The following is a 22,218-nucleotide window of genomic DNA, read 5'->3' as shown; positions in this document are numbered from 1 at the left end:
AAGAATTATGTAGGGGAACTTTATGGATCTTAATGATATTCTTGACTAGTCCACTTCCAAGGACATTGTTGCTCCTTCTTCCCTTCATCATCCTTCTCTTCAATCTGTCAAGGAAGAAGAAGTTAACAAAGATGAAAACCCATAAAAATTAGACTTACTTGTATTTCTTTAGTCACTAGTTTTTACGAATTATGCGATACCTCTCATTTTTTGTACTCTTTCCATCATGAATGAAATTATCATTAATTTTTAGTCTCTTATTTCCTGAAATTTTCTATGTTACTAATTTATAATTAATTGATTCTTGACCAAAGATACCCTTGATAACCTGAAAAATTAGATAAAATTTTCGAATACAAAAAAATTAAAATAAGACAATTATTGACCGAAGATGTCATTAACAAGGTCATAAATAGTTTCCATCTTTTTAACTTTGTTATCTTTAGAATAGACACTTGTTTTATAAATACTTCTTTGACCGAGTAAGTCCTTGGAAAGGAGCTTCGCCATTTTAACTTAAAGAGTTTCTTAAGTTAAAGTATTTGGAATAAAAGCTTCTTGTTTTACAAATACTTCCTTAATTGGTGGGGTCCTTGAAAATGAGTATGTCTTATAACTTAAAGAGTCTTTGAAATTAAAATAGATTATCTTCGAAATGGAAATTTGTTGTTTTTAAATATTTCTTTAACCAGGAGGAATTTGATTAATTTTATAGGCACATCATTGATCGAAAGGATTCTCGGAAGGGAAACCTAATTAAGTTTATAGGTACATCCTTGGTCGAAGGAGTTTTCGAGAGAGAAGTCCTGTTAATTTTATAGGCACATTTTCAACTGAGGTGATCCTTAAGAAGGAAACCTTGTTAATTTTATAAGGCATGTCCTTAACCAAAGGGTCCTTCAACAGAAAAATCTTATTTAATTTTATAGGTGTGTCATGAACTAAGGGAGTCCTCTACAAGGAAACCTTTTTTGATTTTATAGGCATGTCCTTAGTCGAGAGGGTCTTTGATAGGAAAACCTTGGTTAATTTTATAGGCACGTCCTTAGTTAAGGAGGTCCTTGGTCGAGAAGCCTTGACAGATTTTATAGGCACGTCCTTAGTTGAAAGAGTCTTCGATAGGAAAAACTTGGTTGATTTTATAGGCATGTCTTTAGCCAAGGTGATTCTTGGTAGGGAACCCTTTGTTGATTTTATAGGCATTTCCTTAGTTGAGGATATCCTTGGTAAGGAAGCCTTGGTTGATAAAATTTGAGCAATTTGTACATTTTTGAAATCTATCATATTATTATTTATGACAAGGTGTCTCATTAAAAATCTCATCGACCAAAACCATTCGTAGCTTGACAAGCTTTTGGCCTTCCCATGATTTGGTTAATTAATTAGAAGCTAACAATGTTGTAGTTCTCACCAAATATCTTGTTTTTCTCGTACTTTGTTGCTGATACAGTCAGTCATACCATTATCTGAGCAACTGGAGAAGTTCAAAGAATACATAGAAAATGTGAAATCAAATTTTGGAGACGCAAAAACCAACTTCATCTTGTCCAAAAGTTTAGTACTTGTGGTATCCAGCAACGAAGACATTGCCAATACTTATTTTGCATCTAGACTTAGGAAACTGCAGTATGATATTCCCACTTACACTCGTATGTTGGTGCAAACTGCCTCTTCTTTCATTAAGGTAATTAAACATCGCTCACCACACCTTGATTAATTAAAAGATAAATTATTATAATTTATGCTCTCTTTTTTTTCTTGAATTGTTATTATTTAATTGTGATGTCTCAAATTTTTTTATTTATAGGAATTATATGGAGTGGGGGTAAGGAGAATAGGAGTGTTTGGTGCACCTCCCCTTGGATGCTTGCCATTCTTGCGAACATCGTTTGGAGGTCTAGAGAGAATGTGCATCGAAGAAATAAACATGGCATCAAAATTGTTTAATTCTAAACTATCTTCAGAGTTGCAAAACCTAAACCAAAGTTTGCCTCAAGCAAAGGTCGTGTATATCCATATTTACGACCCTTTGCTCGATATCATCCAAAACCCAACTAAACATGGTAGTAAAATTTGTTCCTCCCTTTCACGAATAACTTCTATTAAAATTTGCAAGTGCTGGTGAAAACAACTTTTACTTCTTCTAATCCTAAATCTTTTAACTGAATTTCAGGATTTGAAGTTTTTGACAGGGGATGCTGCGGCACAGGAACTGTAGAAACGGCTTTTCTGTGCAACCCGTTAAATCTGGAAACATGCACAAACGATTCCAAATATGTGGTTTGGTACTACCACCCCACACAGAGGACATACCAGATTCTTGTTGCTGAAATTATCAACAGATATATTAACAGCTTCTCTTGATCGAGAATACTCCCATTTAATATAATTTATGCTTAGCGTCAAATTACACAAGTGTCCGCAAGTTTGAATAGAAATATTTTGTTTAATTTGGTGTAAGTGATAACCACCTCTAATATTCTTATCAAGGTTTTATGTATATATATTACTAGATTAATTATAAAAGTACACATATATTAGTTTTTTAGAAAATCAACAACTAAAATATAATAAAATCAAGTGTATATGAGAATATAACAAAATGCCTAGCAAAAAAAATCATAATATAACAAAATCTAAAATTATAATAAATACTACCCTTTGTCAGCTTCTTACTTAATCAGAATAAACTTTTATACGGCCCAAACGCTCTTCACACTACAACAGTCAAAAACTGACATTTCCATGTTTCCTTATTTCATGAACTCACTGCCCCGTTACCTTGTACAAGTTCTGTTAAAAATCTAGCTTTTAGTCTGCAACTACTTTTGAGGATAGTTTGCATTTGAAGCATGAAATTGATGTTGATTTACCAACTGGTGTAAAAAATCGAGGTTGCTTCCGGATATGACTTAGTGGGCAATTGAAACACGCTTCCTTTTGTAATAATAAGCTAGAACTAATTTTAAGTGTAAATGGCAAGTAGGTCAGCTTTTATATTTGAAAAAGAAAAATAGTATGTTTGAGATCTGAAATTATAACAATTAAATTAAAATATAAGGCAAACGAAATATGAATAATGAAGACATCAAAGTAGGCATAATGAAGAAATTAACACAAGTTTATTCATTACTACTTTTAATTTTACTATGCAGTTAATACAAAAGGACTTCGAACTATATAGTTACCATTACTCCAAGTAATAGATCCAAATAGATGTTCTTCTAAAGATGTCAAATTTGAAGAGAAAATAACTTGGTAGCTCAACTTTTTAATACTTTTCGTAAATTGAAGTTTATCTGGAATTAGTGTGACATTTACTTCATTAGGAGCCTTCACAGTAGAGAAATACACGGTTTCATCTTCTTCACCAACATTTGTGACAGTTCTACTCACAGTCACAACTCCTTCACTAGTGAAATTTATTGCAATGGAAGGATAGTTGATGTTGGAGACAAGATTAGAACTTGAATCCTTTGGACAATTGAAATTACTAGGGACAGTTCTGGAGATAATTTTAATTGTGGTTGTGTTAATTCCAATATAACACAAGTAGTTCAAGTAATCCATGGTGTCAGTTTCGTAAACAAGCCCTGGTTGTAATGGTGCAGATGTGGTAATTTCCCCAGCTCCATAGTCATAAGGTGTTGCTACAAACCCTGAATCAGTTGTTGTTGGAGCCTTCAAGTTGTCATTTTGAATTGCTGCACGTGTATAGAAAGATAGGAGTTAATACATTGCTAGATCACATTACTTAAGAATATTACTGATTTGTAATCTATGATTCTATATACAAGTACATTCAATTGAACTCCTTGTTACCAAAGTAATATAGTATACCATGTATTATGTAAGGGGGTTGATGTAATCCTTAAAAAGATAAGAGTATTGTGTGCAATCCCAAAAAAACTACAAAAAGTGTGAGGTTTAATTTGGTCATTATATATTTATGAAATGCCTAACCTGTAGTCATGATGGCAGATTTGATTGCAGAGGCACTCCAAGTAGGGTTATGTGTTTTGACTCTGCTTACAAGCCCTGAAACATGTGGGCAAGCCATGGAAGTCCCTGAGATTATTCTGTATGGTGAAGGTTTTCTTCCTTTTGGAACATCTTCGAAACTATTTCCAATCCATGCCGCGAGAATGTTAACTCCTGGTGCTGCAATATCAGGCTACAAAGAAAATAAAAAAGAATAAATCACCAATTTAGTTTATCAAGTCTCTCTCTCATGTTTAGTTTTGAGAATTAATATATATATATATATATATATATATATATATATATATATATATATATATATATATATATGAGGAGGGTTCAAATGCTATCGATGTAACTTTTACGTCAATTTTGTTTTATAAGAATGAAGTATCAAATCATCTTAGATTAATATAAAATTTTGTATAAATGATCTAAGAGTAAAGAACTTTCAATCTAACGGTTGAATTTACAAAATTTACATTTAATATAAAGTTATTAAGCAATGTAACACTTAGTAAAAGTTACATCGGTGTCATTTGAACACTCCTATATATATATTAGGGGTGACAAATGAATGAAATGGATAATTTTTCAAGTAAATCATAATGAATCGGATAAAAATAATATATTAATTCATTTAAATCCATTAAAAATTTATATAAAAATCTAATCCATCCAATTTATTTAAGGCAAAAAATTCATCCAATTCATCTATTAACATTTTTTTTCATGGATGGATATTTAAAATAATTTTTTATTTTTGAAATATTTTATTTTTCTCTTTTTTCTTGTTGTTACGTTCTTATATAGTCTTTTAAAATTTACAATACTTACTTTCATGTTAAAATAATCTTTTAAAATCTCAATCTAATAAATATCTCATATCTTAATTTAATGAATTTTAAAAAAGTAATGAATGAATTACTATCCATCTATAAAATTAAATGAATGGACTAGATTTAATCTATTATTTATTTTTGTTGTAATGAATAAATTAGATGAATTTACTTGTGGATGGATTGGATAGATAATGGATAAATGGATTAAATTGTCATCCCTAATATATATAAAGGAAGAATCTACTCATTCTACTCAATAACTTATATTTTACATTAAATTTTACCGATCCAATCGATTAATTAATATTTCTTAATTCATAGATCAAGTTTACAAATTTTTTTAAAATTTGAAAATCATATACTTCATCTTATAAATTAAAATGATGGATAAACATAAAAACATTTTAGAAGTTGATATGAATCTATATATCAAAGTATTATATGATTTTTAATTTTTAAAAAATTTACATATTTAATTTATTAATTAAGAACACTTAATTCAATGATTAGATTGTTAAAATTTAATATAAAACATAAATTACCGAATGAAATAAATTTGGCTAAATTTAATCTTGAAATAAGTGAATCATTTCTTTTATATATATATATATATATATATATAGATATATATATAATCCTATCATTATATCTTACCTTGAGAATATTGCTTGAAAGCGATGAGGGCCCTCTTGATGAAAAGCGTACCACCATTGGAGCGGGCTTATAATCAGGAACAATAATTGTTGGTAGAACTGTTGCCACTGGATTGCTTTATATATATATATGCAGAAACAACAAAAAATAAAATAACTCGTGATCAAACAAGATTTTAAAATTAATAACATTTGCTTCCACTAAAATTTTGACCCACTCATGTCGTCCTTACTTGGTTGAATTGATATATTGGAGGAGTCTGGCGCCATCTTTAAAAGTTATGACTGTTGCTGGGTAGTCCACATAATTAAATGCTACCGCTCCATCTTCTTCACTAATATGAACCAGCCCTATTCCTCCCAGTGCTTTTACACTATCAATTTTCGTATAAGTATTCGAAACATAACCATCATCTTTGCCATCACAAACCACAATCTTCCCTTTCACTTTATTTCCATCTAATGAATCTTCGTGGCATTGTCTGCATTTAACCAGTGATTTAGTCTTTTAAATGCCGGCACGTTTTGAGTTTTGGCACATAACCAATGAAACGTACAAGTTCGTTATTCCTTAGTTGATTACTACATTTTAAGTTATCCAATTCCAAACTCTTAAGTTTTTAGCTTCTAATTAATTAATTATTCAGGTTTTTCATAGCTCATATATTTTGTATATGTACCTTGCATCGGCTATGTTGGTGCTATTCGCCTTCGCAGACTCACCATATATAATTGGATACTTGGGAGAATTTGAAAGAGGAGAGAAATTTATGGCTCTTCCCTGTAATTATCAACGATAAGCAAAGATTAGTTGCACCATACCGATTTAAAGTATAAACAAGAAATAAAATTAGAAAATTGTGATGAAAAATATAAAAAAAAAGTATATATTTAATAATTTTTTATGTAATTGAAAACACATATTATGATATATTAAATATTTTTTCCTAATAATACTTTTAAAACATTTATTAGTAAAATTCTAAAATGAATTATTTTTTTCATATGATTTTTTTTATATGAACTGAACCCTTTTCAAGTTTTTAAAAATTATTCAGTCATTCATGACAATTAATGATATCATTGAATTAACAAACTGAGTTAGTTGTGCAACTCTTTTAATGTAATGTTTTTAATAACAAAAATGTTAATAAGTATTGTTTTTTTTTGTTCGTCCCCGGAATATCCACCGCCGATAACAGTAATTAATCTCCTTACTAGGTTGGGCACATCAAAGGGTGGGATAGCTAGCCTCAAGACTTAAGCATACACAAGATAGGATTCAAATCTCTGACATTTCTTAAACGTGGAATCCTTACCGCTGAACCACACGCTTGGTGTTAATAAATAAGTATTGTAAGATAGATTTAATAACATGTGAATTTTTTTTTTATATAGATTTATTAACAATATTTGAGTAGAGATTATATATATTTGATTTTCAAGATTGAAAATATCAAAATTTCAATTTGAGGACCAAAAATAAATATCTGTTAATTGAAATTTTAAGTCTAATTTATATTATGTCTTTTACATTACACTTGTAAATAATAATAATAATTATAAACTATTTATATTTCTATATCTTTTGGATAAAAGAGAGAAGTAAATTTTAATTCAATAAAAAACAATTGTCAAGCACATAGCTATTGAGCTACCTTATAAACAAATAAAACACACAAGAGCAACTAGCGCAGTTGCTTTTCTGTTTCTTAAAGTAAAACCTGTTCATTTGAAAATAATAAACGAGTTAGAAATATTATAGAAAATAATTATTAATTTATATAAGCAACTTAAATAGTGTCGCTTAACAATTAAAATAATAATAATTTCCATAGTAAAAGGGGGTGAAATATACGAGTCGAGATAAAAAATGAGATATACTAAAATTAACAAATTGAATTTTACTATTACATAAAAAATTAGTATATACTATTAATTATTAAAAAAAAGTTGATAACATATAATTATGTACGTAGCTTTTTTGTTTTTTTGATCCATATTATGTACGTACCTTGATTATCGTGTTATCACCTAAAACGACGTCGGACTGAAGATCCCGGTCGATAGTGGAAGCTGCAACGGTTAAAATCCAAGGCGCGTCGTTGACAACCGAATACGGAGACGGGCCATCATTCCCTGCGGCGCAGACCACGACGATGCCGCGCTCGACGGCGTGGAATGCTCCGATCGCGACGGTGTCGTTGATCAACTCTGCTGGGGTCTCAGGGAGTCCACCCAGCGACAGCGACAACACATCCACACCGTCCGCAATGGCATCATCAAACGCTGCCAAAATTGCCGAACCGTCACAAAACATCCCAAAACACACTTTGTAAACCGCCAATCTTGAACCCGGCGAGCCACCCTTTGCGGTTCCCGGCGCCAAACCGTAGTACGATGCGTTCTCCACGACGGCGCCCACCGCCGTGGACGCCACGTGTGTTCCGTGGCCGTTCGAATCCCTTGGCGTGTTATCGTCCCCGTCTTTCGTAGAACTAAAAGACTGGGCGTAAACCCTTGCGCCGATTAGCTTTCTGATCAAATTCAAAATCAATACAAACGTAACCGTTAAGATACTGGGACCCACTTCTCATCCATACCATCCAAAACCTTAATGCTTAATAACGTATACAATAATTAATCAAGAATGCAAGATGCTTGTGATTTGTCATACTATCACGTTTCACAAGTATCTTGGAAATCACTTTTTGCAACAACATTTGCATTTATTTTCTATTTATATGTTTATTTCGCTTTCCTATGTTTTCTTTTTCAGAAATTATTCGATAGCTTTGCTGGAAACCAATAATTATATAATATATATTAAAAAAATAATATTTAGTTATATTATATTATCTAACAATCACTTAATAATTTAGAGACTAATTATAAATTATGTAATTTAAAATTATCGAATAATTTTTTATTTTTTTTTTTGTGGGAGCAAGTGTGTTTGACATGCATATTACCTATTACAGTTTGAGGAATTGAAGTATTTGGATTCCACACAAGTGCCTTTCCAATGGGATGGAATTGGACCCATACCCTTGTCGTTAAAACTCTCTGACTCTGGCCATATACCTGAAATGTTCTCTTTTTGAGTCACCATTTTTTAAATGATGAAATATATGTATGGAGTGCAATATTCAGTTGATGATGAAGAAAAAAAAATATATAGTACTTGACAATTATATATTATAAATAATAACATGTATATATTTATATATATTATGAATGAGATGTATGGTGAATAATCATCGCTTACAATCATTCATTCAATTTATTTTTCTTATTTATAATTTTTTAAATTTAAGAGCTACGAAGTGTCCTAATTTGTTTGTTTTTTTTTTCTATTAGTATATGTTATGTAAATATTTTTTTAAAATTATTGATAACCTGTGTCTAAGATGCCAAGGATGACGTCCGACGAGGAAGAAGAATTGGAGACCGTGTTTGATTTGGTACTGGTTTTGACACGAGTTTGGTGTTTGAGAAAATCCCATGAACGTGTAGTGTGGAGCTTCAGAATGGGATCAGGAAAAACAGACACAACACCAGGTTTTTGAGAAATTGAGTCTGCCTCCTCTTTTGTTAGACGAGCTGCAAATCCTGAGAAACCATGTTTGTAGTTTCGTACTAGTGCCTTCTTATCCCTTCATTCACAAAAGGAAAATTGTCACAAAATATGTACTATATTATCATATTACTTTAATGATGTGCACGTACCTTCTTAATACTGAATTCAAAAGCTGAGCATGGTCATTCCGAAGAGAACCATTTGATGAATCTGCGGCTCCCATATACACGATATAAACTTTTTTAGGTTTAGTGTCATCGTTACTATCATTCCCCGCTGATGAGCGTGACGCTCCAAGAAACAGCAAGAGAGTGTAGAACAAATGCAACAAAAGTGGATTGCCTTTCATGTTGACACTTTGTTGCACTCAGTGTGCACGCCCGCATGTTGTTATTTATAATGCAATCGGTCTGGTTGGGTGGTTAATTGTGTCAGCACTATTCTACGATGGTAGAATTGTTGCATGTTGCAATTACGTACTCGTCAAGCACTCCATCCATGCAAAATGTGGCATATGAAAATATAGTAGCCAAGCGTTTGTTAAAATTTTGTAGTTGGTGCCGACCACCATGCATATAATATATTCGATAACTAAAAGTGGAGGTAGTAACATTTAATGCGGCATGCCAAGGTTATATAAACAACATATACGACGGTTAAAGCCAAGCAACGTGTGCAATCATGCAATCCAAGTTATCAAGGTAGGGGAAAGAATAATCTCTTGGCTGCATTACTCTAAGCTCGCTAATTACAGCACTGCCGAAAAGATTCCTTATCCTCGGAATATTGAAAAATAATTACAGGTATACCGCACCCCTTTCGGGTGGATTGCCATCGAAAGAAGAATAACAAAGAAATAGAATGAAAAAGGAAAAGATAAACAGCGAAATTGATTGATGTAATATATATAATAATATAATAGAAAAAGGTTGAGAGTTACCAAGAAAATATGAAGCGGAACTACCGCTGGAAATTGTGATGTATGATAGTAAGTATTCCATTGACATGATAATTAATGAATTTATTCTTTAAAACAACATGTTTTTATATTTGTACTGTATTTATTTTTATATTTTATTTTATTTTTATTGAAATAGGTAAATCAATTAATATAATATATTTTAAATTTATAACGTAAGAAATTTACATTTTAGTGTTAGCTAAAAGAAGATGCTAAAACACCACAATATAGACGGTTATAGGAAAAAAAAAAAAAAAGGTTGGCTCCTTTTTCACTGCATTTAGAGCCGTCTTGACATTTTAAAAAATAATTTTTTATAAGGTATTTTACAATTTTATAAAATATTACATTTTTTTTCTTTATTTTTTGTCCGTATTATTGTGAGTGTGTCTATTTCTTGTTGTGTAATAATGAGAAGAGAATTTAAAAAATAAATATTTTCTTTCTCAATTTTAAATTTTTAATTGTCATTTATGAATTTTATTAGTATTGATACATAAATTTTGAAATGAAATAATATTTTCAACTTTGTCATGATAATTTAATGATAAGTAAGAAGAGTAAAATTTGTATAGATTTTTATTTTATAAAATTAATAAAATTAACTAAGTAATTAATTACTCATATTAATTTGCATAAATGTAATTATATTAAAATTTCCTTGTATTGTAATATAGATAGGACGAAGTATTATATAAAAAGTTAATCATTTATACACTGTTAATGTAAAATTTTTGACACTGACAACTAACCATATTTTTTAATAGATTTTATTTTATTTTTATTTCATTAAATAAGCAAATGACATAGCGCTATTAAAAGATATGATTGATTGTCGGTGTAAAAAAACTTTACATTGACGGTGTATAGGTAATTAACTCTTATATAAAAAAGTTAAACATGTAATTTTAAAAAATTAATAATATATATCTATATAATCCTTGACAAAATATTTTTATATCTTCATATTTATACAACCACTTCAAATAATTATATCCTTGTTATCACTCCATGTGCAATATAACGTTCATAATTTTTTCTGGGTTCATAATTAGATAATATAACGTTCAATTCTCCATTAAATAGATAGGTAGATTGAATTATTAATCGTAGTGCGTCTAATCAATATTCCCATATCTCACATTTGGATTTGGACACGCTAATATTAGTTGGTACACCGTTAATAATGACGCTAAAACATCAGTATTACAGTTGCACCATCCAGCTACTGGTGAAAGTTCTTTTCCAAAATTTCCATATAAAGATCATTTTTCATGTGATTTTGTTCTGTAAAACTCGTTAAAAATCTCAACGCAGATGTATTGTTTTTAATTTATCGTGTCAAACATATATATATGTAATATATCCTTTGAAATTTCAATTACATTTTTTTGTTTTATTTAAGAAAAAACAAAAAAAGGGTGATGGCCTTTGGTGTCAGTGTTCTGGGAGCATAAGCAAGTAGAGAACCGAACGCAACTAGTGAAGGGGCAAGCAGAAATAATAAGTAAAGAACCAAATTGAAAATGGATGTTTTTTTTAATATTAATGGGCTCACTTTGAGTTTGTATATTAATGGGCTTATTTTTTGCGGGTACAATACTAGAACTAGAACTCTGTAGAAGCCCAAGTAAGAGCGCAGATGAGACTGTGACGAACCCTTTTGAGTTTTGAGAACCATTTCGACCAAAAAAAGAAAAAGAAAAGTAGAGCAAAGAACTGAACTGAACAGTGAAGAAACAACAGAACATTACAAAACCACCCTGTTTGCTCTGTCTCTAACGAAGAGAAAATACCTTGGTGCCCACTGAACAACAACGTAGGTTTTGTCGGTTCCGTGGATAACAACAATGGAGCAACTCAAAGCGTTTGCGAAATCCGGCCACGACTTTTTCGACGGCCTTTTTGGGCGCCGCAATCCGGTATTTGCTCTCTCTCTCTCTCTCTCTCTCTCTTTTTCTCGCGTTTTAGGTTCTTTAGTGTTCCTTAACCATGATTAATCGTAAGTTCAGGTTGAAATCCTTAAACGGTTGCAGAGAGAAGCGTTCTCCGATCTTATGAGACTCAGAGACCGTCAAGAAAAGCTTGAGCGATTACTTTCTTTCTACCAAACCTCCAAAGGTGGTCCCTTTCGAGAGAACGCCACTCACGTGAGAGGCCACGTGGATTTTTCGGGTGCTTTGTTGGTGTTGGATAATGTTAGCTTAGAGGATGCTGCAGATAGGTGGGGAATCCGAACAGGCGTTGATTCCAGGTTCATTTTTGAAACAACCATTGGAGACAAGGGAACTGGTTCCGCTGAGTTTGTGGCCACTCACAGAGAGAGGGAACATTGTGATCAGAAGCCTCTTTCTCTCAACAAGCTTAGTTTTACAGCAAATGTCAATGATTGGTTTTCACTTGTGGCTTTGCCAATAGGTGCTCGATGCAGGGATGTTGCAATTGCTTCCAATTCTTTTCATCAGGTACCGTTTAATTCTATGTTTTTCCAGTTGGAATTTGTTCCATCTTGCAGTTTTTGGTATTTGGTGTTCTCTTCAAATTGGAGATGAGAATCCAGGAATGGTTTTTTGATATAAAATTCTCTACTAGGGTCTTGGGGATTGGATAGTATGCATGGGTCATTGTAATTTTTACGGATAGAAAAAAAATTCTAGATGAGGGAACATCAAGCTTACTGTAGAATGAAACTTTTATGTGAGTGCAAGTCCAAACAACATGCTAGTCGTTAGAAACACAATGCCTAGCCTTGAAAACTTTGTAGCAAAAGTGTTCTTGTGTGTGGATGGGTTTGTCCGAAGTATAAATGTGGTTCATTATCCTGAGGTCAATTCACCGGTCTATCTAGTATGTAGATGAATTATAAATAGTTTTACTTTGCCTGCTGTTTATCTGGATTTGCAAATCTCTTCTTGGGGGCCACAGATTTAGTAAACCGCTAGGACCATATTGTTTTGCTTGTACTAGAGACATTCATTTTGTTTAGCGTAAAAGAAAAATGTTAACACTAAAATGTTATCTACTCCACCCTTTGCTAATTGGGTCATTGTTATGCTTTGACATGGTCTTGTTCCCGTTTAGGTTGGGAAGAGGCTTACAGAATTTTCCTGTTTCGGACCACCTCTTTTGAACTCACACAATGGCACTGCTATCGGCATTACTGTGAGAAAGTCAAATGTTATTGCTTCATTGGCTCAACTTGTAACTGGTCTGGGAATGCCGCCTAGTTCTAACACAATGGAGAATAGATCTAGCACTTTCGGGCAACTAGCGTTTCAATTTCCTAGAGGAACTAAATTGTCTGTTTTGGGTGTTCACCAAGTGCCTTTGTCATCAAGACAGCTCGGAAATTTCGGAGCACTTACAATTCCAATAGTCTTCAAGCAAAATGAGGTATCTGAGTCTGTACCAGAAGCGTCACCATTGATGGGAATGAAGTCACGAGTCTCAGCTGATTCTATTGCTCTTTTGGCGGAGTCGGAACTTGATGGCTTTACAAAGATTGGAGGTTGGATTGAGATGAACAAATTAAATCCCAAATCTGTACAATTGGGTGTAATCATATCTGATGATTCTGAAGATTCATTAGGCTGGGGAACGAGTCTCAGTGGGACAATTGGAGATTCAGCAAATGGAACTCATTTTCAGGCTGAATCCTATCTAAAATTTAGTGTGGGTAATAATTCTTGTTTGAAGCCAGGTCTTGTATTGGGAATGGATGGGAAATCTAAAATAGCTGCTTTAATGCTTCAATCTAATTGGTCCCTGTAATGAATACCTGCATACTTTTCAGTTTGTTCAGATTTCAACATTTTATTTGACCAGGTATATAATATGACTAGCTATTCTTTGTTATATAGATTTGTTTGGTTCAAAAGATGTTTGGTTTTCATTCATTTCATACAGGTTCTAGAATGTATGTTGGCTTTCTAGATTAGTTTGGGATAATCTGATGATCTTTAGCATAAGTTATTCATCATGCATCCTGGGTACAATGCATTCAGGCATGACACAATATTTTTTTGACTATTAAAATAATAATGTATACACATATACATAATTCTCAGATTTCCACAGTTAGTGAGCGATATATAAGTTTCACAGTCAATTCTTGTTGAGATCGGTGGTCTTCTTGACCATGCAAAGGGTTCAAATCCTCTTCTTTCTGCTTTTAATAGATGAATTCATGTTTGATGAATCTCAACCATCGGTTAGATATTAAACCCTATTGGGTTAAAAAAATTATAACCCAATATTACTCACTCTGTTATTAGTCTCTCTCCCCTCTTCTTTCACGTATAACAACTCCGCAACTTCATTTCTTTTGCTCCACGATATCACAACAAAGAATACTAATTCAATTGATAGATGGTAGTATTGTTCATTGAAAATTTGACCACGTTATTTTACTAATGCAATGCCCATCTTGAAATATAGGATTCTGAGTGTTATGACATTGTTGATGATAAAACTATTAATAAAATATATACATTTTACACTGCTTTGTGACTGTACAAAACTAAGAGTATATCTAAAGAAAATAATATTTAGGAACTTACTATTAATAGATCAGTCTAATATATACATGTTTACTATTAAAAAAATTTGTTCGGTCTAAATGATTCAAATGTCTACATTCTGATATTGATGTGATAAGAATGATAAAATCAACCTTTAATTTTTTTTCCAACATTCAATCTATCATGGTTGTGGTTGCGCTTAGAGCAAAATAAATGGAGTTGATTGATAGATAAGAAGGTGTGAAATGTGAAAGAAGAAGGTAGAGAGAGATTAATGAAACGGTGAATTCTATTAAGCTATATTTTTGTTAATGGGATTTAATATTTAATTGATGGCAAGATTCTTCGATCAAAACTTCTATTGTTTAAAGGAACAAAAGGTGAATATCTAAATCAACCATGCAAAAATGTAGTTCTCATAATTCATTAGTTGTGTTTTGGTTTTTCCATAGTAGCTCGACAACTTTTTGTCACAAAATATGAAAATCATGGTAACACCTTTCAATACAAAAAACATTTTAACTTCCGAAGTATATCTGTGGCATGCTTGTAGTAATACTACCCTTCGTTAACCTCTAACTTCAATTACCCTATAATAATTTGACCAGACTAAACTTTCGTATGATGCAAACAGACAACTGCTTAACATTACAACAATTGAAAACTCACATTTCCTTATTTCATGTGCTTAATGCCCCCTTGCTTTGTACAAGTTTTGTTGAAAAATCAATCCTTTAGTCTGCAACTTCTTTTGAGAGGCTTGCATTTGAAGCACTAAATTGACGTTGATTTAGCATCTCGTGTTAAAAACTAAGGTTACTTCCATCCAATTATGCATTAATCTAATTTTCTTTTTTGTATTAAGGTGGGAGCAAAAGGCGTTTGAGTAAATTGGAGTTCATTTTAAGTGTAAATAGTAAGTAGGCCAGCTTATATATTTGAAAAAGTGTATTTGAGAAATTTAAATTATAATTAATTAAATTAAATTAAAATGGTGGGCAAATGAATTATAAATAATGAAGACTTGAGGGTAAGCACCATGAAGAACTAAACTTGAATTTATTCATCTCTCTTTTTAACCGGCTATTTAGTTAATACAAAAGGACTCCGAACCATATATTTGTCATTACTCCAAGTAATAGATCCAAATAGATCTTCTTTTAAAGAGGTTAGAGTAGAGGAGAAAGTAACTTGGTAACTTAATTTTTTACTACTTTTCGTAAACTGAAGTTTATTTGGAGTTAATGTAACCTTTACTCCACTAGGAGCATTGACAATAGAGGAGTATATTGTTTCATCTTCTTCACCAACATTTGTGACAGTTCTACTCACATTCACAACTCCTTTTCCAGTGAAGTTTACTGCTATGGAAGGATAGTTAATGTTGGAGATGAGATCAGAACTCAAATCCTTGGGGCAACTGAAATTGTCAGGGACAGTTCTGGAGATGACCTTAACATTGGTTATGTTAAGTCCCACGTAACACAAAAAGTTCAAGTAGTCAATGGTGTTGGTTTCATAAACTAGCCCTGGTTGCAACGGCTCAGATGTTGTCATTTCCCCTGCTCCATAGTCATAAGGTGTGGCTACTGACCCTGAATCTGTTGTTATGGGAGCCTTCAAGTTGTCATTTTGAATTGCTGCATATAAAAGTAGAAACATTGCTATATTACATAACTTAGGAATAATTATTTATAATTTATATGATTATACATTATATTGACATCATTTTTTACCCAAAATTTTGTAAGGAGGTTATTGTTAATGTCAAAGGTCAAATAAGCAAAAAAATTGTATATTTATCAAATGTTTGACCTGTAGTCATGATGGCCGATTTGATTGCAGATACACTCCAGGTAGGGTTTTGTATTTTGACATTACTTGCAAGCCCTGAAACATGTGGACAAGCCATTGAAGTCCCTGACTCTAATTTGAATAGAGAGGGTTTTCTTCCTTTGGGGACCTCTTCTGCACTATTTCCAATCCATGCTGCAAGAATGTCAACTCCCGGTGCTGCAATATCAGGCTACAAAAAGAAGAAATAGATTTTGTAGTGTTGAGCATTGAGATAGTTTTCAATACATATATAATCCTTATGCCATATTGTACCTTGAGAATATTGCTAGAAAGCGTTGAAGGCCCTCTTGATGAAAAGTTAGGCACCATAGGAGCAGGCTTATGATTAAGATCTGTAACTGTTGGTAGAATTGTTGCTACTGGTTTGCTTTATATTATATGTACAAAGAATTAAATTAAGCCGTGATTAGACGTGATTGTTAATCTTGATCTCAAATAAGATTCAAAACAAATTTACAAACTAAATGTTTGCTTGTAATAATTTTATGTGAAATTCTTACCTTGTTGAATTGAGATACTGGATAATCATGATTCCATCTTTTGAGTTTATCACCGTTGTTGGAAAGTCCACATAATTTGATGCTATTGCTCCTTCTTCATCGGTAATATGAACCAAACCTATTCCTCCTGCCCTTTTTACAATATCAACTTTATCTCTAGTTACATATGTTTCATCATTTTTACCATCGCAAACGACTATCTTCCCTTTGACTTTATTTGCATCTAATGTATCTGAATGGCACTGTCTGCATTGGACAAATGAAACATATGCTTTATTGAAAGGTTTTGAATGAAACACATGCTTGATATTCCTTAGTTGAATTTTAGATTTCCAATTTTGAACCCTCAAGTTTTTTAAGAATCTAATTCATTGATAGGGTTTTTCATAACTAGTAGATTTTGTACACGTACCTTGCTTCAATTAAGTCTATGTTATCTGCCTTGGCAGCCTCAGCATATATCAGTGGATATTGTGGAGAATTTGAAAGAGGAGAGAAATTTATGGCTCTTCCCTGAAGTTTAATAGTTATCAAAGATTGGCAAAGATAGCATTAGTTGTCTTATAGCCCTTTAAAATAAAAGTAAAAAATTGTGAAAAAATATAAAGAAGCTTTTATATTTTTTAAGTAATTAAAAACTAATTATACAATTTATTAAATACATAATTTAACTAATAATACTTTTAAAACATTTATTAACAAAATCCTAAAATGAACTATTTTTTTCATCTGATTCTTTTTTACATGATCTAAAATTTACTTAATTCAAGACTTAAGTGCTTGAATTTAATTAGAAACTTAAATGAAAGAATAATCATCTATTGGCCGCAAGGAGGGATCCACGTTTTAGAGAGTGGGGGCTACTATTTGACACATATATAATTTTTTATTTAAAAAAATAGTATATTTTAAAAAATAAAAATTATATTCTAATAAAACAAATATATATGTTTAAATTATCATATGTACAAAATATAAATTCGAAAAAAATGTTTATTTATTTGATGTTTGTCAAACTTTTAAAAGAGATTAATTCTTTTATGTGATAAAGAATACTCCTTAATAATGAATCAATTTTTTAAAAAAGTTTAATTATAATATATATATATATATATATATATATTAATACTCACATATATAATGTAATATATTAAAAAAATATTTTTTGATAAAATAAAATTTGCAGTATGCATGTTTACCTTTTGTATTTTCTATTTATTGTATATGTTGATTAAAAAGATCAAAATAGCAAAATTGTATATGTTGATTAAAAAAATCAAAATAAAAAAAAATCAAAAGATTTATATTTCATTTAGAATTGTTATTATAAAATATATTTTAAAATAAATTATCATCTAAAAATATATTATATATTAAAAACATGATTATATCATAAATAAATTAAACTTGATTTTTATAAAAATTAACATATTTATTTTTATATTTTAATAGTATTAAATTATTATAAAGTAGGTCTTTAGGATTGTAGTTCTATCCAAACATTTTAAAAATGTCTATGATAGATAAATAAGTCATACTTATGATATATATTTTTAAAAAAAGTTAGGTTCAAACTTACTAAATTATAATAAAATATAATCTGACCTAATTTATTTTTATCTTTAATTTGTAATTGTAGATATAAAAGCTTGTAAAAAAATAATTATGATATATATTTATGTCTTTAAAATTTATACATAAAATTTTTAATACTATAAATATATAAATAAATATTGCCCTCACTATCTAAAATTTCTGGATCCGTGACTCATGATTGGCCCTAGAAGATGTTTGGAAGATAAAAGTTTCCTTTCTTCGAAAAGCCATACTTGTTAGTTTGACTACCATTTTCTTTAAACTTTTTGCATTTGAAGCATTATCATATTGCATGGCACATAATTCAGTAATTTCCATTCTAATATCTGCTTCTTTTTTTCTTCTATGAAACAAAATTATTTTTAAGGTCCTTAGTTTATTGTCATTAATTCAGAGAATTGATTTATATTATTTCTTTTTAATTCATACGCGTATATATATATATAACAACAACAACAACAACTTATACTACATCACTTATATGTATCTCTCAATCAATTTATTTATTATGAATACATGTACAAAAATGATCATGTATCGTTACTATATATTAATAATTTAACAGTGTCATCCCTTTCTATATGAAATTTAATTGATAGATTTCATTTTATTTCATAACTATATATGAAAAATAAAGAGAAAAAAAATAAAAAAAAATTAAAGTTGAAAAATTGACTTGAATTCAGTATGTACCTGGAAGGTTTTGTTACTACCCAAGACGATGGAGGACTGAAAATCTCGATCGATGGTGGAAGCAGCAACGGTTAAAATCCAAGGCGCGTCGTTGACTACAGTGTAGGGACTGGGACCAGCATTCCCGGCAGCGCATACCACCACGATGCCACGCTCCACGGCATGGAACGCTCCGATCGCAATGGGGTCCGTCGTCAAGTCCGGCGTGAAGCCAGGGGAAGCACCCAGTGACAGCGACAGCACGTCCACTCCGTCGGCAATGGCGTCGTCAAATGCCGCCAGAATGGCCGAACCACGACACCCAAAGCTAGAACACACTTTGTAAACCGCCAATCTTGAATCTGGGGACCCACCCTTCGCGGTCCCCGCCGCAAGACCGTAGAACGATGCATTTTCCACGGTGGCGCCCACGGCGGTGGACGCCACATGGGTCCCATGGCCAAATGAATCTCTTGCCGTGCTGTCATCATCCTCATTAGGGTCCGCATAATACCTTGCGCCAATCAGCTTCCTAATCAAATTTAAAAGTCAAAGTCAACACAAACCTAATAGTTACTCTAGTGGGACCCACTACACATCAATATGATGGAAATATTTAATAATATAAACAACAATGAATCAACTAAAGTGGTTTTAATTTGCTATCATTCAATCACCCGTCTTGTTAGAAATTAATCGCATTTTTAGTTAATAACAATAGCAACATTTTTCTTTATTTATTTATTTATATGTTTTTGGTGGATATATAAGTGTGTGCTTGAGATTTGACCTGTTACAATTAGAGGAATTGAAGTCTTGAGATTTCATGCAGGTGCCTTTCCAATGGGATGGAATTGGACCCATACCCTCGTCGCTAAAACTCGCTGACTCTGGCCATATTCCTAAAAATGAAATATTCCTTTGTTGTGTTAATATTTTTCAAATGAAGAAACATGCATAATCAATAACATGTACATATATATTACGTAAATGTTATCATTTTTCTTTAATCATTGATAACCTGTGTCTAAGATGCCAAGTATGACATCTGACGTTGAAGAAGAATTGGAGATCGTGTTTGGTTTGGTGTCGATTTTGACGTGAGATTGGTATTTAAGAAAATCCCAAGAACGTGTAGTGTAGAGCTTGAGAATAGGGTCTGGAAAAACAGACACTACACCAGATTTATGAGCAATTGTGGCTGCCTCATCTTTCGAAAGTCGAGCTGCGAACCCTGAGAAACCATGTTTGTAGTTCCGTATTAGAGCCTTCTCATTCCTTCATTCATAACAAAAAAATATTGTCACAAAATACTAACATATATATATATCATCAAATTAATTTATAGATGAGCACATAATAATATATGTTACTACCATATATTACGTACCTTCTTAACACTGAATTCAAAAGATGAGCATGGTCATTCCGAAGAGAAGCATTTGTTGAATCTGCAGCTCCCATATACACAATATAAACTTCTTTACTGTTATTACTTCCATTTCCTGCATTTGAAGAGCTTGACGCTCTAAGAAACAGTAAGAAAGCGTAGAGTAAATGCAAGAAAAGTGTATTATTAATTTTCATGTTACTTCAAGTTGTCTTAACTCTTAGTTTCACTTGGTGTGGTTTGGAAACAACCTCACATGTTATATATAAAGCAATGGATGGGTGCTTAATTGTGTCAGCAATGAAGAGCAATTTAGATCTACTGTTAAAGAAAAAGGTACGATCTGCGATGGTGGAATAATGGCATGCTTTATTCCATATTTCCATATGCGCAATGCAATTACGCGCGTGAAGCACTCTAGCCACGCAAAGTGCGCCATTTGAGATGTAGTTACAATATATGCAAATTTTGCAGTTAGTGCCAACCACCATATATTCGATAACTAAAAGTGGAGGTAGCAACCCGCTGGTAACATTTAATGCGGCATGTCGATCCATATTATTATATGAACAACATATTTCGCTGTTAAAGCTAACTAAGCAATGTATGTTATTGCTATCAATCAAACTCATTCATTAGTTAAAGTAGCTACGGGAATGAAACGCCTATTGCCTGCATTAATAGCTACCTCGTTAATTAAGTGTCCTTTTAGTTAGTTTACGGCTTTAATACAATTGATTTAAATAAAATTATTTGTTTCATAAATATAATTACTCAAACCATGCTATTCAGCTGAACCAAAAACATTCCTTATCCTTGGCATTCATCATAAGTTCCCGATTTTGAAAAGTAAATTAACAGTATAGTAATTAACAATTATAACCAGCACTATCACACACATATATGACCTTTGCTATCGTGGCCTGTCCGTGGGTTTGTACCATAATCATTATATATACGACAAATCTAAGAGAACTTGATAAGAATTTTATAATTAAAAAAATTTGTTTATATTTGGACTGTATACCGTGTTAAATCTTTTTTTTATTCCTTAATAACTATTTTTATAATATATATATATATATATATATATATATATATATATATATAAAGATAAAAATAGATTAGATAAGTTAGACTTTATTTAACAGACGTAACATTGTTTAAATACACATTATATAAAGTTGGTATATATGTTTAAATATATATTATATAAAGTTGGTAGCTTTACTGGTTATAGACCTTTTTTAAATACTATCCAGTGATGGTTTCATGCGTAATTGATGAGGAAGTGCAATTGCAACCTGACTTTTAAGATATTATATGTATATATTTTGAATTATAGATTTTTTGTCCCTCTAAAATTATAATTTGAACTACTCTTCCTAATTTCTCAATTGTTAATTTTTCTTTTATTGGCTAATTCCTAAATTTATATGTATATGTCTTGAATTATATGATTTTAATACATTATAATTGATATTATAATAATAATTATTTATTTATTTTATTTAAATAGGTCAACTAATAATCTTTTAAATAGTTTATATTCTAGTCTTTTTGACTAAATAAGTTTTAATAAAAACTTTAGATATCACAAGAAAAAAAAAAGTCAGCCTTGGTCTAAGTATGGTTTTATATATACATAAACTCACACGTGATGTCT

The 22,218-nt window shown here is 31.4% G+C and overlaps 4 protein-coding genes across 4 annotated transcripts; 2 read left to right on the top strand and 2 right to left on the bottom strand.

The window, feature by feature from the left end:
* The first annotated feature begins 985 nt into the window (after window positions 1-985).
* Window positions 986-2,364, top strand: LOC109815663 (GDSL esterase/lipase EXL3-like). Its single transcript, XM_083073241.1, has 4 exons — window positions 986-1,240; window positions 1,451-1,684; window positions 1,808-2,063; window positions 2,174-2,364. The coding sequence occupies exons 1-4, from the start codon at window positions 986-988 to the stop codon at window positions 2,362-2,364; spliced, it is 936 nt and encodes a 311-aa protein (XP_082929367.1).
* Window positions 2,365-3,103: 739 nt separating this feature from the next.
* On the bottom strand, window positions 3,104-9,435 carry LOC109815684 (CO(2)-response secreted protease). The gene is made up of 9 exons (XM_020380468.2): window positions 9,206-9,435; window positions 8,876-9,132; window positions 8,449-8,560; window positions 7,491-8,013; window positions 6,157-6,257; window positions 5,710-5,958; window positions 5,478-5,592; window positions 3,964-4,174; window positions 3,104-3,704 (listed from the first exon to the last, which is right to left on the bottom strand). The coding sequence occupies exons 1-9, from the start codon at window positions 9,403-9,405 to the stop codon at window positions 3,148-3,150; spliced, it is 2,325 nt and encodes a 774-aa protein (XP_020236057.2). The 5' UTR covers window positions 9,406-9,435; the 3' UTR covers window positions 3,104-3,147.
* A 2,241-nt stretch (window positions 9,436-11,676) lies between these two features.
* LOC109815670 (GDSL esterase/lipase) lies at window positions 11,677-13,876 on the top strand. Its single transcript, XM_020380449.3, has 3 exons — window positions 11,677-11,939; window positions 12,030-12,482; window positions 13,099-13,876. The coding sequence occupies exons 1-3, from the start codon at window positions 11,868-11,870 to the stop codon at window positions 13,786-13,788; spliced, it is 1,215 nt and encodes a 404-aa protein (XP_020236038.1). The 5' UTR covers window positions 11,677-11,867; the 3' UTR covers window positions 13,789-13,876.
* Window positions 13,877-15,577: 1,701 nt separating this feature from the next.
* LOC109815668 (CO(2)-response secreted protease) lies at window positions 15,578-20,804 on the bottom strand. The gene is made up of 9 exons (XM_020380448.3): window positions 20,553-20,804; window positions 20,184-20,440; window positions 19,953-20,064; window positions 19,184-19,694; window positions 17,307-17,407; window positions 16,895-17,140; window positions 16,647-16,761; window positions 16,353-16,563; window positions 15,578-16,177 (listed from the first exon to the last, which is right to left on the bottom strand). The coding sequence occupies exons 1-9, from the start codon at window positions 20,747-20,749 to the stop codon at window positions 15,621-15,623; spliced, it is 2,307 nt and encodes a 768-aa protein (XP_020236037.1). The 5' UTR covers window positions 20,750-20,804; the 3' UTR covers window positions 15,578-15,620.
* Window positions 20,805-22,218: the final 1,414 nt, after the last annotated feature.

Source organism: Cajanus cajan, chromosome 4, assembly GCF_000230855.2.
Source record: "Cajanus cajan strain Asha chromosome 4, NIPB_CcT2T_4, whole genome shotgun sequence".
In the NCBI taxonomy this organism is placed as follows: domain Eukaryota; kingdom Viridiplantae; phylum Streptophyta; class Magnoliopsida; order Fabales; family Fabaceae; genus Cajanus; species Cajanus cajan.
This window is presented reverse-complemented; position numbering and strand designations above follow the sequence as displayed.